We start from the raw sequence: 16,687 nt of genomic DNA on the forward strand, positions 1-16,687 counted from the left end.
ATAATTTTTGTAAAACATAATTTTTGTAAAACATAATTTTTGTAAAACATAATTTTTGTAAAACATAATTTTTGTAAAACATAATTTTTGTAAAACATAATTTTTGTAAAACATAATTTTTGTAAAACATAATTTTTGTAAAACATAATTTTTGTAAAACATAATTTTTGTAAAACATAATTTTTGTAAAACATAATTTTTGTAAAACATAATTTTTGTAAAACATAATTTTTGTAAAACATAATTTTTGTAAAACATAATTTTTGTAAAACATAATTTTTGTAAAACATAATTTTTGTAAAACATAATTTTTGTAAAACATAATTTTTGTAAAACATAATTTTTGTAAAACATAATTTTTGTAAAACATAATTTTTGTAAAACATAATTTTTGTAAAACATAATTTTTGTAAAACATAATTTTTGTAAAACATAATTTTTGTAAAACATAATTTTTGTAAAACATAATTTTTGTAAAACATAATTTTTGTAAAACATAATTTTTGTAAAACATAATTTTTGTAAAACATAATTTTTGTAAAACATAATTTTTGTAAAACATAATTTTTGTAAAACATAATTTTTGTAAAACATAATTTTTGTAAAACATAATTTTTGTAAAACATAATTTTTGTAAAACATAATTTTTGTAAAACATAATTTTTGTAAAACATAATTTTTGTAAAACATAATTTTTGTAAAACATAATTTTTGTAAAACATAATTTTTGTAAAACATAATTTTTGTAAAACATAATTTTTGTAAAACATAATTTTTGTAAAACATAATTTTTGTAAAACATAATTTTTGTAAAACATAATTTTTGTAAAACATAATTTTTGTAAAACATAATTTTTGTAAAACATAATTTTTGTAAAACATAATTTTTGTAAAACATAATTTTTGTAAAACATAATTTTTGTAAAACATAATTTTTGTAAAACATAATTTTTGTAAAACATAATTTTTGTAAAACATAATTTTTGTAAAACATAATTTTTGTAAAACATAATTTTTGTAAAACATAATTTTTGTAAAACATAATTTTTGTAAAACATAATTTTTGTAAAACATAATTTTTGTAAAACATAATTTTTGTAAAACATAATTTTTGTAAAACATAATTTTTGTAAAACATAATTTTTGTAAAACATAATTTTTGTAAAACATAATTTTTGTAAAACATAATTTTTGTAAAACATAATTTTTGTAAAACATAATTTTTGTAAAACATAATTTTTGTAAAACATAATTTTTGTAAAACATAATTTTTGTAAAACATAATTTTTGTAAAACATAATTTTTGTAAAACATAATTTTTGTAAAACATAATTTTTGTAAAACATAATTTTTGTAAAACATAATTTTTGTAAAACATAATTTTTGTAAAACATAATTTTTGTAAAACATAATTTTTGTAAAACATAATTTTTGTAAAACATAATTTTTGTAAAACATAATTTTTGTAAAACATAATTTTTGTAAAACATAATTTTTGTAAAACATAATTTTTGTAAAACATAATTTTTGTAAAACATAATTTTTGTAAAACATAATTTTTGTAAAACATAATTTTTGTAAAACATAATTTTTGTAAAACATAATTTTTGTAAAACATAATTTTTGTAAAACATAATTTTTGTAAAACATAATTTTTGTAAAACATAATTTTTGTAAAACATAATTTTTGTAAAACATAATTTTTGTAAAACATAATTTTTGTAAAACATAATTTTTGTAAAACATAATTTTTGTAAAACATAATTTTTGTAAAACATAATTTTTGTAAAACATAATTTTTGTAAAACATAATTTTTGTAAAACATAATTTTTGTAAAACATAATTTTTGTAAAACATAATTTTTGTAAAACATAATTTTTGTAAAACATAATTTTTGTAAAACATAATTTTTGTAAAACATAATTTTTGTAAAACATAATTTTTGTAAAACATAATTTTTGTAAAACATAATTTTTGTAAAACATAATTTTTGTAAAACATAATTTTTGTAAAACATAATTTTTGTAAAACATAATTTTTGTAAAACATAATTTTTGTAAAACATAATTTTTGTAAAACATAATTTTTGTAAAACATAATTTTTGTAAAACATAATTTTTGTAAAACATAATTTTTGTAAAACATAATTTTTGTAAAACATAATTTTTGTAAAACATAATTTTTGTAAAACATAATTTTTGTAAAACATAATTTTTGTAAAACATAATTTTTGTAAAACATAATTTTTGTAAAACATAATTTTTGTAAAACATAATTTTTGTAAAACATAATTTTTGTAAAACATAATTTTTGTAAAACATAATTTTTGTAAAACATAATTTTTGTAAAACATAATTTTTGTAAAACATAATTTTTGTAAAACATAATTTTTGTAAAACATAATTTTTGTAAAACATAATTTTTGTAAAACATAATTTTTGTAAAACATAATTTTTGTAAAACATAATTTTTGTAAAACATAATTTTTGTAAAACATAATTTTTGTAAAACATAATTTTTGTAAAACATAATTTTTGTAAAACATAATTTTTGTAAAACATAATTTTTGTAAAACATAATTTTTGTAAAACATAATTTTTGTAAAACATAATTTTTGTAAAACATAATTTTTGTAAAACATAATTTTTGTAAAACATAATTTTTGTAAAACATAATTTTTGTAAAACATAATTTTTGTAAAACATAATTTTTGTAAAACATAATTTTTGTAAAACATAATTTTTGTAAAACATAATTTTTGTAAAACATAATTTTTGTAAAACATAATTTTTGTAAAACATAATTTTTGTAAAACATAATTTTTGTAAAACATAATTTTTGTAAAACATAATTTTTGTAAAACATAATTTTTGTAAAACATAATTTTTGTAAAACATAATTTTTGTAAAACATAATTTTTGTAAAACATAATTTTTGTAAAACATAATTTTTGTAAAACATAATTTTTGTAAAACATAATTTTTGTAAAACATAATTTTTGTAAAACATAATTTTTGTAAAACATAATTTTTGTAAAACATAATTTTTGTAAAACATAATTTTTGTAAAACATAATTTTTGTAAAACATAATTTTTGTAAAACATAATTTTTGTAAAACATAATTTTTGTAAAACATAATTTTTGTAAAACATAATTTTTGTAAAACATAATTTTTGTAAAACATAATTTTTGTAAAACATAATTTTTGTAAAACATAATTTTTGTAAAACATAATTTTTGTAAAACATAATTTTTGTAAAACATAATTTTTGTAAAACATAATTTTTGTAAAACATAATTTTTGTAAAACATAATTTTTGTAAAACATAATTTTTGTAAAACATAATTTTTGTAAAACATAATTTTTGTAAAACATAATTTTTGTAAAACATAATTTTTGTAAAACATAATTTTTGTAAAACATAATTTTTGTAAAACATAATTTTTGTAAAACATAATTTTTGTAAAACATAATTTTTGTAAAACATAATTTTTGTAAAACATAATTTTTGTAAAACATAATTTTTGTAAAACATAATTTTTGTAAAACATAATTTTTGTAAAACATAATTTTTGTAAAACATAATTTTTGTAAAACATAATTTTTGTAAAACATAATTTTTGTAAAACATAATTTTTGTAAAACATAATTTTTGTAAAACATAATTTTTGTAAAACATAATTTTTGTAAAACATAATTTTTGTAAAACATAATTTTTGTAAAACATAATTTTTGTAAAACATAATTTTTGTAAAACATAATTTTTGTAAAACATAATTTTTGTAAAACATAATTTTTGTAAAACATAATTTTTGTAAAACATAATTTTTGTAAAACATAATTTTTGTAAAACATAATTTTTGTAAAACATAATTTTTGTAAAACATAATTTTTGTAAAACATAATTTTTGTAAAACATAATTTTTGTAAAACATAATTTTTGTAAAACATAATTTTTGTAAAACATAATTTTTGTAAAACATAATTTTTGTAAAACATAATTTTTGTAAAACATAATTTTTGTAAAACATAATTTTTGTAAAACATAATTTTTGTAAAACATAATTTTTGTAAAACATAATTTTTGTAAAACATAATTTTTGTAAAACATAATTTTTGTAAAACATAATTTTTGTAAAACATAATTTTTGTAAAACATAATTTTTGTAAAACATAATTTTTGTAAAACATAATTTTTGTAAAACATAATTTTTGTAAAACATAATTTTTGTAAAACATAATTTTTGTAAAACATAATTTTTGTAAAACATAATTTTTGTAAAACATAATTTTTGTAAAACATAATTTTTGTAAAACATAATTTTTGTAAAACATAATTTTTGTAAAACATAATTTTTGTAAAACATAATTTTTGTAAAACATAATTTTTGTAAAACATAATTTTTGTAAAACATAATTTTTGTAAAACATAATTTTTGTAAAACATAATTTTTGTAAAACATAATTTTTGTAAAACATAATTTTTGTAAAACATAATTTTTGTAAAACATAATTTTTGTAAAACATAATTTTTGTAAAACATAATTTTTGTAAAACATAATTTTTGTAAAACATAATTTTTGTAAAACATAATTTTTGTAAAACATAATTTTTGTAAAACATAATTTTTGTAAAACATAACATTTGAATTAATAAATTATGAACCATCTATACTACTGATAATAAATTTTTCATCATACATGTAGGAATACTCACAGTGAGAACAACTTATGAAGGCTTCGGAAGAAACAATTTATGATGTTGTATATTTCGAAGCTCTACGAACTTCACAAGTAATACAAATCTATCAATTTATGAAAATTATAAAGTTATTGTTGCTGACTACATGATAAAACAAGTTCTGTCAATTATCAAAACTACATGATAAAACCAATTCTTTCAACTATGTATGATTAAACTCATAAGCTACAAAATAGCACCAATTCCTACTAAAATTAGAACTAAGCAAGCTCGAATTCATCACCAAAATCTATGAGGACTTACTAGGGCTCAGGATAAAAATAGATTGGTCATAAAAGATTGCCTCTCCTATAAAACTATGATGCAATGTAGGCTGCTATTATAAGGGATTACATCACCCAAACATTGTAATATCAATGTAGGTTGCAATCCACACAGAATTGCCTCGCCTAAACATTACATAATTAATTAAAATAGAGGAAAAGGAAGTTGAAAAAAGCAACTTTGAACACTAAACTCAGATCTGATACAAAGAAATATTCAAACAGGTATTATGTTTAAACGTTCTATAAATTTAATATTTTAATTTTGCATACTTGCTTTTGAACCCCATCAGTTTGTTATCATTATCACTGCCATCTAAAAAAACATAAACCAAAAGATAAGCAGTTTAATTCATAATTCAAAATTCCTCTATCAGTGTTAGTCACATATCACACATCACACATACAAAATGAGCGGATGACTTCAAAATTCAAAGATTCAAAATTCATATACAACTAAGATAATGAAATTATCTATTCTCCCTCCAAACACTATTTTTGGACCTCCAAATTCCCACTATAATACATAATACATTTACATTCAAACTTCACTCAAGAAAACAGTTCTCACTGTAGCGGCCAGTATGCAAAAAAAGAGCAGAAGCCAGCCAGGTTGTACATTTATACCCAAAAAAAGAGCAAAGAAAGGAAACCAAGAACAGAGCAGCGGCCAGAAGCAATACAAAACAACACGATGGCATAAAAAATAGCAACAATTCCTACTAAAATTAGAACTAAACAAGCTCGAATTCATCACAAAAATCTATGAGGACTTACTTGAGCTCAGGATAAAAATAGATTGGTCATAAAAGATTGCCTCTCCTATAAAACTATGATGCAATGTAGGCTGCTATTATGAGGGATTACATCACCCAAACATTGTAATATCAATGTAGGTGGCATTCCACACAGAATTGCCTCGCCTAAACATTACATAATTAATTAAAATAGGATGCATTCTCAGTTTGTTATCATCATCACTGCCCATCTAAAAAAACATAAACCAAAAGAACAAATACCAGAATTGAGTACCAAAGAAAGCCATCTGTCATTAAGCTCAAACCGACCGTTATATACCACAAGAAGCCAACAACCAATACTAAAATGCATATGTATTTGTTTATTGACAGCGGTATATACAATAGAGCTGTTGAAACGTTCAAAGCTTTTTACTGTTAAAACATTCAAAGCTCTTTATTTTGTTCAACGAGAACTTTCTATTTACAGATTAATTTATACTTTTAACTTAAAAAACATTCAAAGCTTTTTACTGTTAAAATTCATCGTTCTATAAAAGGAACTCCATAATGCAAATTTAAAACCTAAGCATAAGTCAGTTAAATAGACAGAAGATACTATCACTTCTTCGCATTTAAATTGCTGTTACAGAAGAAAACTTAACAAATATCAAGCCAAATTTAATTGACAAGATAACTATATCTACTTTCATTTATTCACATCTTACTGCACTAACCAATTCCTTTTTTTGTAAATTAGTAAGACACACTGAATAAATAACCAGATAACATGAATTAGACTCCCCAGTATCTAATAGAAAACAACAACTTTTCCATGTTAAAAACTGAAAACGCTGACCTATTCACAAAAATGAATCAAATTTCATTCATTCATATTCATTCACATAAATATAAATTAGGAAACACATAAAAAGCAAGCTGAAGAAATATCTAAAATTTCACAACGAAACTGAACCAGATTTCTAGGAGATGAGATAAATCAACCAAATTTAATGAATCTAGCATGATATTAAGCATAAATAATACCAAAAAATTAGGGAAACAATAGATTAACAGATTTTCATGGTTAGATTAACAAATTTTCATGCTTTTGATATCCAATTATTCATCAACTATTCAACGAAAAGGAATATCATGAAGAAATTATACCTGTAATTGCCGAAATCCAACAAATCAAGCAAAATCCGACGAAATCCCTCAAGGAAGGCAGTGAATCACAAATTAATATGGACATGCAGACTCAAAAAGTACACAAATTAATTGCAAATTAATTACTTAATGATAATAGAAGACTCGCATTTGCATGTCTTTGTGTCAACGAATGTTAACCAAATATACCGCCATAAACAGTTAACATACAATAAAGGCTGAAAAAAGATAGTATCTTTCCAGTTTAGGAAAAATAAACAAAACTATAATCAAACTTAAATAAATCTTTACTCATAAATAACAAACAAACTAAAATTTCAACATGAGACAGGTAGTATGCTAAAAAGATCAGACCTTGGTGACAAAACTCTGACGCTGCACGACCAACCTTCTGTCTTTCGAGATCTGCTGCATGAAAGATGAAAGATGATAAAAGTGACAGCATTAAAGAATGAAATTATCAATCTTTACAGGTTAAATCAACAAATCTTTAAAAAAAATTCTTTACCTAAAACAGTCAACGACGACATTTGAAGGCGGAGTCGACGACGAGATTCAAGGGAGGAGTCGACGACGAGCTTCGAAGGCGAGGTCGATGACGAGGTTCGAAGGCGAGGTCGACGACGAGCTACGAAGAACGACGACCTTGAGGTGAGTTGTGAACGAAGGCGAGGTTCGAAGGCGGAGTCGGTTTTGAAGGAGGAGACGGAAACAAAGAGGAGAGAGGATTCGATCGCTCAGATCTGAAGGAGGCGGCAGCCATCGCTCAGATCTGAAGGAGGCGGAAGCCCTAGCCCTAAAACCCCACTCTTTGATATTTATAGGTAGATAATGGGTATCATTTGTAAAACAAATTTTACATAATGTTCTAATATCACATTTTTATACAAATAAAGGGTGCTTATATTCTTATCAAATTGTTTATCGGGCTTGCTCTTCATTAATCTAATCTTTTGTTTTTTTTTCCTATCGCATCAAAACTTAAGAACACGGTGGGATGGAATTAGGTGAAAGCGTTTGTTGTTATTTTCAACTACCAATGTGGAAATGAAAAGCCTTCAGTGTTTTTTTCCTCTCTCTCTCTATCTCTCTTCGACTACCGAATAAAATTGTTAATGAACTATCAAACATATATTTGGTTAAATTTCTATGAAAAATTTATCAAATTAATAAACGACAACAAATTAATCAAACATATCTTTGGTTAAATTTTATTTATTTATAAACCAGATACTAAAAAATATATTTTTTTATTAAATGAATTATCGCTTCGAACTTGATCATTAATAAACGAATAATAACCAAATATTAATTAATTTTTCAATTCACTTTTACACTAAAATGAATTTATAGCAGAATATTACAATTATTTAGAGCATAATACTTAATTTTGTTGACATAATCAATATTTGAGAATATAAATTGAGAATCACCGTTCATGCTACTCAATAGATCTCTCTTACACACAATCTAATTGTTGACATTGAGGAGATTGGGATAGTTTATGTGCACAAAGCTGTGAAGAGACTTAATAGGGGATATTTATAGAACTATAGATATATTGTTTTATTACGTCATTATGTGTGAGTTGTTGGGGTAGTATTGTTATATTTGCACCATACAATATTATTTGACATCTATTTTTCAAATGCAACTCATTTGTAGTTCTTCATAGTTGATAGCTGTAAAAATCGGTTTAAAATAAAAATAAAATTAAGATCAAACAACATTAACGAATTGTAGAAAAGAGGCGAGGGCCGTGCTTGGCACGGGGTACATACTAGTTACTAGAAACACCAAGACACGGGCTCAGTCTTTGTACTTAAATATTACACATCGGTCTCCAGTGTTGAGCTGGTCAATATATTCTCTGCTCAGAAAAAGCTGATACAAATCTTTTGCCCCCTTCCAAGCTTCATCTCATAAAAGCTCAGCATTCTACGGGTAAGTGCAAGTTGGGCATCTTGATATCACAACATATAAAAGTAAATTCAATAGTTATATTCTTATGTTCCTTTCCAAGAACTATGGAATGTGTAATTTAAATACCAAAATCTATAATAGTGCCAACTGGAGGAGAACCTGTTCCTAAAAATTAGTTAGGCTCCAAAATGAGAGCCTAAAATTATAAGTATCAGTGGATGTGATTAGCAGTTTCTGAAGCAAGGTTGTTATTTCTGTGAACTTTTTATCTAATCCTGAGTCTCGGAACTGGGGCTCTTTGAATATTTCCTATCCTCAACATAGTGTTTAGCTTCTACGCATAGAGCCAGGGACTTACATAAAAAAAATCATATTCTGGTTTGGGCTTAACAAATCAGACAAATGAAAAGACAAATTTCAATCTATCAAACACTACTTTTTGGTATAGTTATCCGAGTACTTATTGAATTCTCCTCTCAATAAACCTACTTATAGCTTAAGAACCATAATCTAATGATAATCCAGACGAATACTAAATCTTTCTTTCTCCTCCCGGTGGCCAATCCAGAATTTTTTTTAATAGGGGCGGCCGATAAATATCTATTTACTTAGAAAAATGGGCTGCTGAATTTCAAATGGACTGCATGAAAATTGACAACTAATTTGTAAATGCTAAATGCAAGTTGTTTGAAAATTCATGGAGTGAGAGATTTTTATTAAAACTATGGGAGACAGATTTTAATAATAAAAGACTTTAAAATCCAAATTTTAGATTACTAGGGTGCAGGTGCATCCCTAATCAACCATAAGGATCCAGCCTGCTTCCAACCAGATAACATACCATAATTTGGAACCAAGCTGTAGCTCCATTCTTTTATACAGTTTTGACAATTTAGATAAGTTTCTCTTGCAATAATCATCACTTTAGGAAACGAGTTTCTCAAAAATAAAAGAAAAATTCCATAAGGACCCAAAATATGGGGCCAACAGGCGGGACATGTGAGGTTTCCCCCTCCTAATGCATAATGAGCTTACCATCATTAATGATGGTCAGCTCATTATGCAATAAGAGGAGGTGTCGATAGCCAACTCATTATACAATAAGAGGGGGACACCTCACATGTCCCTCATGTTGGTTCCATATTTTAGATCCCTGTAGCAAAGCTCTCCAGTGAGTATACTATTTAAGAGCTAATCAGCCAAGGAATACCTCATAGAAGGGGTTCATTTTTAGCTGGGATCAAACTGAAGCATTCCAGACTCAAGCCAAGATTAAGATGACTAGCAATTTATATATTAGTTCCTCATATGTCTAATAATTCCGCATTAGTCCCTCGAATCTTTGAAATTGTTCATACATCACCTCAAATCTTAAGCGGTCTTGCAAATTGATCCTTCTGTTAGTTTTCTAGTTAGATCTTGAGACCATAATTGGACGCCCTCAGTTACCAAATTACCCCTGAAAACTTTGGTGAATTTTAGAAATAAGTAAGGGAGAATTTCTGACATTGGAGAATGTGGTTTTTGGGGATTTTTGGGTTTAAGAAACGAGTTTAAACTGAGGGGTAAAACTGGATGTTTCCCTTGAGATGTCAGATTTGATGCAATATTCCCCTCAAATCTGCCATTAATTAAGTTGAGGGACGAACTTATAAGTACCCAAAAGATTTAAGGAACATATACGAGCAATTCTAAATATTTTCAAATTTGCCATTAATTAACTTGAGGGACGAACTTATAAGAACCCAAAAGATTTAAAGAACATATACAAGCAATTCTAAAGATTTGAGAGACTAATATGGAATTGATGAAGCTATGAGGAACCAATATTTAAATAAGCCTGGAAATTATTAAAGCTTTGAGGGACTAATATGGAATTATTGAAGATGTGAGGAACCAATATCTAAATAAGCCAAAACAAACTCGGGATTAAGATTGAACGAAAACACAAGTCAACTCAATCCTGACCAAAACCAAATCTGACATAAATTTGGCTAGTTCTATAAGTAATTTTTATGTCTCTTTGTGGCATTAATACCAGACCTAATGTCAGAAGCCCCACTTAACTTTGGACCATTATTAGATAACCTCCAATAACTTTCAAAATATCAAAAAATTCTAGCTTAAACTAGAGGTTACCAGGTAAAAAAATCCCTTGCTTTCTACAAAAAAATACCTGCTAACAGTGTCAACCACAATTTTCACTAGCAAAAATATCCTCTTGTATAGTTTTACTCACCCTTTTGCTGTTTTTTAATATTTAGCAAGCTAGGGGGTTTCTGATAGTTCGTTCATAACTTAAAAGAAAGATTTTTTAATCTGTTGAAAGTAATGAGGTTATCTAATAATAATAGTGCTGTGTGTGTTTAATGATAAGTTCTCATTAACATTCTGATTTCTAACAAAATTTATTCTGAGCCCACATTCTTCTACATCACAAGTACAGCGAACCAATCAATCTAATTGGTTAGCAAATAAAATACACAACAGATACAGATTTTTATTAGCCCACAGTGTGTAACCATTACTTTACCCCATGAATCCAGTCAAAACCCCCATAGTTTCAAGAGCCGACACCAATTAAATAAAAGCAATCCCCAACCAATTAAAGTCACTCTACCACGACCACAAAACATTAATTAAACCTCCAAAGTTAAATTAAATATAAAGGTGAAGCACATTACAACTCCCAACACCATAACAAGAGTCAAGTTTCCCTCGCAAACGCCGCTCAAAGCACTTAACACGGCAGGTAAGCTTTTCTCAAAGACCCACACAACTAACTCACAAAAGCAAGCAAGCAAACACTAATCAAGACCCTCAGCATGCTCATTTTCTTTAGCACCGGGGTCTCTCAATTCATTAAAAAAGAAAAAAGAAAAAAGAACCCACAAATTATATGATTTATAATTGGCCATTGGAGTGAGCTAAGTAGGCTAATGAACCAACCAATGGAGCATTAATGTAAGTGGCCGGTTCGGATTGTTCGTAGTCGGACCGCTGGTCGGGGAACCGGTCCTCTGAGTCAGGTCCACCGACTATGGCTCCGACCAAGACGTTCGGGTTGGGTGCGTTTGAGCTCAATGCGGCGAACCCAGCTGAGCATTGGATTTTGGCTGGGTGCACCGCGGAGCCACGGTGATGGATCCGTTGCGGGTATCTGGACCCGTATCCGACCATGTACGACATTCTCAACGGGTTGTCGCCCAGTATGTAATCAACCTGTATTTGTATTTGGATATCCAAGTTAGCAAGAGTGCAGACTCTTTGAAGAACAAAACTCCGTTATCAAATTATATAACCGTTGCAAGAATTTTTTTATACCTGACGCTTGGCAATAGAACGGAGCTTGCTAGGGGTCACGGTAACTCCACCGCAGGTGACATATTCATGGGAGTAGGTTAAGTACTTGGCGTATGTTAGCAGGAGGAACGAGGAGGAAGTCACATACTGCATATTGCTGTCACTCATTTTGAACAGAAGGCCACCTACAGTCAAAAATCTGCTAGTCAGAACAAAAATACAAATATACAACAAATATTAGATGTTTTGGAGAGAAATTAAGGACCTGGGGTGTATTGAGTTGAAGAAAATGGAGCTCCTGGAATCAGAGAACATATGAAATTGTCTGCATGTCCCTTGTACTCATGAAGTGACTTCACATTTTGAACCAAAAAAGCCTAAAAATCAGAACAAAATTAAGTTAATTAAACATAGAAAATATTGACTAGTTCAGGTTATGAATTTTTCCAAGGATTGAGGAGAGAGACCTTAGAGAGCAAAATCCTAGCCCCCACATGCTTATTATCCCAACCAAAGGTATTGTCAGACTCGTCAGCTCCTAGGGTTTGACCATTGACCTGAATGTAATCCAGGAAGCCAGGGTTTCTAGTTGCTTTGTGAAGCCAAGCTGCTCCCCATAGTAACTCATCCTGTATATTATTTACCAAAATATAAATAGAAAAGCATAGGAGCAAAAAAAAATAAAAGTGGAATTGAAAAATGAACCTGGTAGCCAGAGTAAGAGCAGTAAAATGGGCAAACCCAAGTCTTGAGCCCATTACTGTATGCACCTCTATGCTTGTCAGCAAACTCAAATACCTGCCGAAAAATCACCGATTTTAGCTCAAAAGATAAAATTTTGGTTATTACTCTGATTTTGGGTTTTTGTTAAGTTATTTACGCTGATAGCTCTGCGGAGGAGAAGTTTTGAATATGAAGGGTCAGATTTTTTGAAGACAATGGAGGCAGAAGCTAGAGCTGCAGCAGTCTCGGCTGCAACATCTGAGCCTGGGTTGCTGGGGTCAACTTTTATGACTGTTCTTGGGGTGTCCATGTCCTCTGGCCTCTCCCAGCAAGAATGATCCTTGTTTGCGTCCCCAACCTGAAGAAATCAAGCACAAATTTTTCAAAAAATTTGATGAAATTGCCTTCAGAGTTACTCCCAGAAGAAAACCCATATCTTGTTTTTTGATGAAATGAAGTAAAAAATGGCCTCAAAACTGCATTTTAAAATAGATGGGATTTCTCTAGCAGTTCCTGAAGACCAAAAAAGCCACATTTTGTTCGAAAAGCTAAATTGTTCAAAATTTTGGCTTTAAAAAAATCTTCTTAACATACTTGCTGAAAATAAACCCATACCTCATTTTCTAATGAAAAGAGGGGGGAAATATCTCAAATGGCGTTCAGAAAGAGAAAATTACCCCCAAACCTTACTCCCGGAAGAAAACCCATGTTCTGCTTCTTAAAGAAAAGCTAGAAAAAAATTCTAAATTTCTAATTTTTAACAAAAGGGAATTGAAGAGGACAGTTCATAGTGCTAGCAAGTAAAGAAATTTAGCCCATATCTCCACTAACTAAACCCACATTGTAATTTCTTTAACAGAGAAAGATGAAGCAAAACCTGAACATAGATAGTGTTAGGATGAGCAGTGGCCTTGAGTAAATAATCAGTAGCCCATTTAATTGCTGCCTTTGCATTCTGCAGCTCCCCCTTCATCAACCCACCAAATTCAATCACACTCCAAGACAACATTGTAGTAGTGAAAGCCATTGGGAACCCAAACTTCACATTGTCCCCTGCATCATAATACCCCCCAACCAAATCCACCTGCATTTTTCACACAAGACCCACATCAAATCTCAAGTTAAATTTATCAAATTACAAATGATTATTTAATTTTTTATTACATGCACTGAAGAACCATCAGAGAGTCCAGAATCTCTCCTCCAATGCATTCTCTGGTTAGCTGGGAGCTTTCCTGATCTCTGTCCCTCAAAGAAAAGAATGGACTTTGTGAGTGCGTCTCTATAGTTATGAGCAGTGTCAGTGTGATGGCCATGGCCGCGGTGTCCGCGGTGTTGGGTTGAGAGAGCAAAGGCATTGGGGAGAAGAAGAGAGAGGAAGAAGAAGAAGAGAGAGAAAGCCATTTGCTCTTGAGACCCAAACCCAAACCCAGGAAGGACTCTAGTGATGGTAACTGCTATAACTGAGAGCAGAGCACGCTGAGAACAGAGCAGAGGAGAGCTCCCATTTATAGAGCTCGAAAAAGAAAACTGCCCTGCTCTGTTACTACCATTATTGCTCTCTACTAAAGCAGTTAAAAGCTTTTCACGTCTGCACCTCTCATTTAATTAATAATTCCATTTTTGATGAGTAAGGGTCACGTGAGGTACAACTGACTAATTATTACTGAGGCTGTGTTTGGGAATGTTGATTTGGGCTTGGATTTGAAATTCTGGACATTTCAAATCCAAATATCATGTTTGGACTCAACTTTGGATCATGATTTTAAATCAAGTTATTTAATAGAATGAATTTGAAAGGTCCAAAACTATAGATTTCAAATTTCACCACAGTAGTTGGTATTTATCAAATCCTCACCCCACAATCCCAACCCCTCAAAACCCCGACTCCTCTCTTTTTCCTCTCTCACGCTCGTGTTGAAGTCCCGACTCCTCAAAATCTCAATCTCGATCTCTCTCCATCGCAGGTAGTCTCTTCCTCCTCTTCTCTACTCCTCCCCTCTCCTGCCGTCGGCCACCATCATCTCCTCTCTCTCTCTCTCTCTCTCTCTCTCTCTCTCTCTCTCTGAACCTAGGGTTAGGGTTTCGTAGGCTCCGAAGAATCGATGGATGGAGATTCTCTCGAGATCCAGTGAAGAAGACGAGGACGAGTACTTAAGACGCGAGGGTTCCTCTCAAAGAGGTAGTGATTTGATCGTTGATTTTTGAGTTGTTTCTATTTCTGACCCTTTTCGTTGTGAAGGGGATTTTACGGTGAGATTTGATGGGAAGAATGCGGAGCAGAAGCAGCAGCTGCTGACGCCGAGATCGAAGCATTCTGCAATGGAGCAACGGAGGAGGAGCAAAATTAATGACAGGTCTGTGATTTTGATGGATAATGCTGGTTCTCCTTTTTTTATTCGCTGAAGTCTGTGCTAGTGTCTTTAGGGTTGCTCAATGTTCCTCCCCCCCCCCCTTCCTTTATTATTTGGAACTTTGCAACATTGTAAATTGTTGCTTGTTATGGGTTTTGGTTTCCTGAACTGGTGAAATCTATATGCAAAATTCTTAGGTTAATGTTGGATAAATCATGATCGACAAAATCCATATCGAGATGGTCTTTAGATCTTTGGTTGCTGAACTATAGATTAAGTTATCAACATGCCAGTTACTTAGTAGCCGCAATATTTTTGAATCACAAATAGCAGAAAGCATGAGATTGAAAATAGATTTACGGGATTTATAAATCGAGATGAGTTTAATAGTATAGAGGACATGATAAGATTGAAAGTAATGTAAAGAGTATTATTGTGAGACCGAAAGTAATTCCGAAGATAACAATGTTATTTTAATCAGATAACAAGGCTATTTTGGAAATTTAAAAATTATTGAATTTTTTTTATGATTATATCTTAAATGTTTGCACATTATCTCAATGTTTAGCTAGGATTTCGGTTGCTGTTTAGGCAACGGTCGTCCATGAACTTATTGATTGGCGGGTGGCGTGGGTACCTACAAAGGGCTAAAGTGGGCCTTTTGGTACTGTGGCCCCCGTAAGTGATAGGAAGTTTGTAATTGCCTTTTGTGTTTTATTATACCGTGTAATCTTAATTTAATTAATAGGACAAAAAGCAAGAACTTGCGCGATTAGTGGATGCGTAGGCACGGTGGTAGAAACTGACTCGTTATCGTTGAGGTTGCGTCCAAGTATCCCTCGTGCTTTCTAACTCTAAATTTTTAGGATTTAGATCCTAACATTTCAACCATATATTAAAATTTGTCTATGCATATTCCCTCTTACTATTTTTGGTCTCTGTCTATTTGTATAGAGTATTGAATTCGTTATTGCTAATCTCCAAACTATTTCTGCTCCTATCTTGTCATCCAAACTATTGAAGTCGTCTCTGCTTAGCTGTCTAAACTTATTATTAGTACGTAAACCAAGAATTGAGCCGAATTTTAAATGGATAGCAGGGTTATTTTGGCACATTATCCCAATGTTTTAGCTAGGGTTTCGGTTGCTGTTTTGGTAACGGTCGCCCATGAGGTCATTGATTTTGTGGGTGGGCGCCCACAAGGGACTACAGTGGTCCTTGTGGTACCGTGGGTGATGGGAAGTTTGTAATTGCCTTCCGTGTTTTATTATCTCATGTAATGTTAGTTTAATATGTAGCACTAAAAGCAAGATCTTGCGATCCTTGCCCTATTTAATGGATTTGTAGGCACAGTGGTAGTTTTGGATAGGGGTGTCCAAAAAACCCGTCGGTCCGAGCCCGACCCGGAGCCCGGCCCGGGCCCGGCCGGGTCGGAACCCGGCTCGGCCCA

The 16,687-nt window shown here is 29.7% G+C and overlaps 2 protein-coding genes and 1 long non-coding RNA gene across 4 annotated transcripts; 2 read left to right on the forward strand and 1 right to left on the reverse strand.

Moving 5' to 3' along the window:
• Positions 5,093 to 6,036, forward strand: LOC109849204. The gene is made up of 2 exons (XR_002249028.1): positions 5,093 to 5,126; positions 5,924 to 6,036. It is a non-coding gene; the product is annotated as an uncharacterized LOC109849204 (long non-coding RNA).
• LOC109848303 (endoglucanase 17-like) lies at positions 11,493 to 14,386 on the reverse strand. The gene is made up of 8 exons (XM_020417735.1): positions 14,048 to 14,386; positions 13,761 to 13,967; positions 13,041 to 13,241; positions 12,866 to 12,958; positions 12,628 to 12,789; positions 12,426 to 12,537; positions 12,182 to 12,345; positions 11,493 to 12,079 (listed from the first exon to the last, which is right to left on the reverse strand). Exons 1-8 carry the CDS (start codon positions 14,285 to 14,287, stop codon positions 11,762 to 11,764), a joined length of 1,497 nt encoding a protein of 498 aa, XP_020273324.1. The 5' UTR covers positions 14,288 to 14,386; the 3' UTR covers positions 11,493 to 11,761.
• On the forward strand, positions 14,762 to 15,310 carry LOC109848304 (transcription factor BIM1-like). 2 transcript variants are annotated; one of them, XR_002248763.1, is made up of 3 exons: positions 14,762 to 14,850; positions 14,965 to 15,065; positions 15,126 to 15,310. XR_002248763.1 is itself a non-coding variant. In XM_020417736.1 (2 exons), the coding sequence occupies exons 1-2, from the start codon at positions 14,993 to 14,995 to the stop codon at positions 15,287 to 15,289; spliced, it is 237 nt and encodes a 78-aa protein (XP_020273325.1). In that variant the 5' UTR covers positions 14,955 to 14,992; the 3' UTR covers positions 15,290 to 15,310. The 2 variants fall into 2 exon arrangements, 1 of the variants encoding a protein (XP_020273325.1); XM_020417736.1 differs by lacking the exon at positions 14,762 to 14,850 and having other exon boundaries at positions 14,955 to 15,065.

This window comes from Asparagus officinalis, chromosome 7, assembly GCF_001876935.1.
Source record: "Asparagus officinalis chromosome 7, Aspof.V1, whole genome shotgun sequence".
Lineage (NCBI taxonomy): Eukaryota > Viridiplantae > Streptophyta > Magnoliopsida > Asparagales > Asparagaceae > Asparagus > Asparagus officinalis.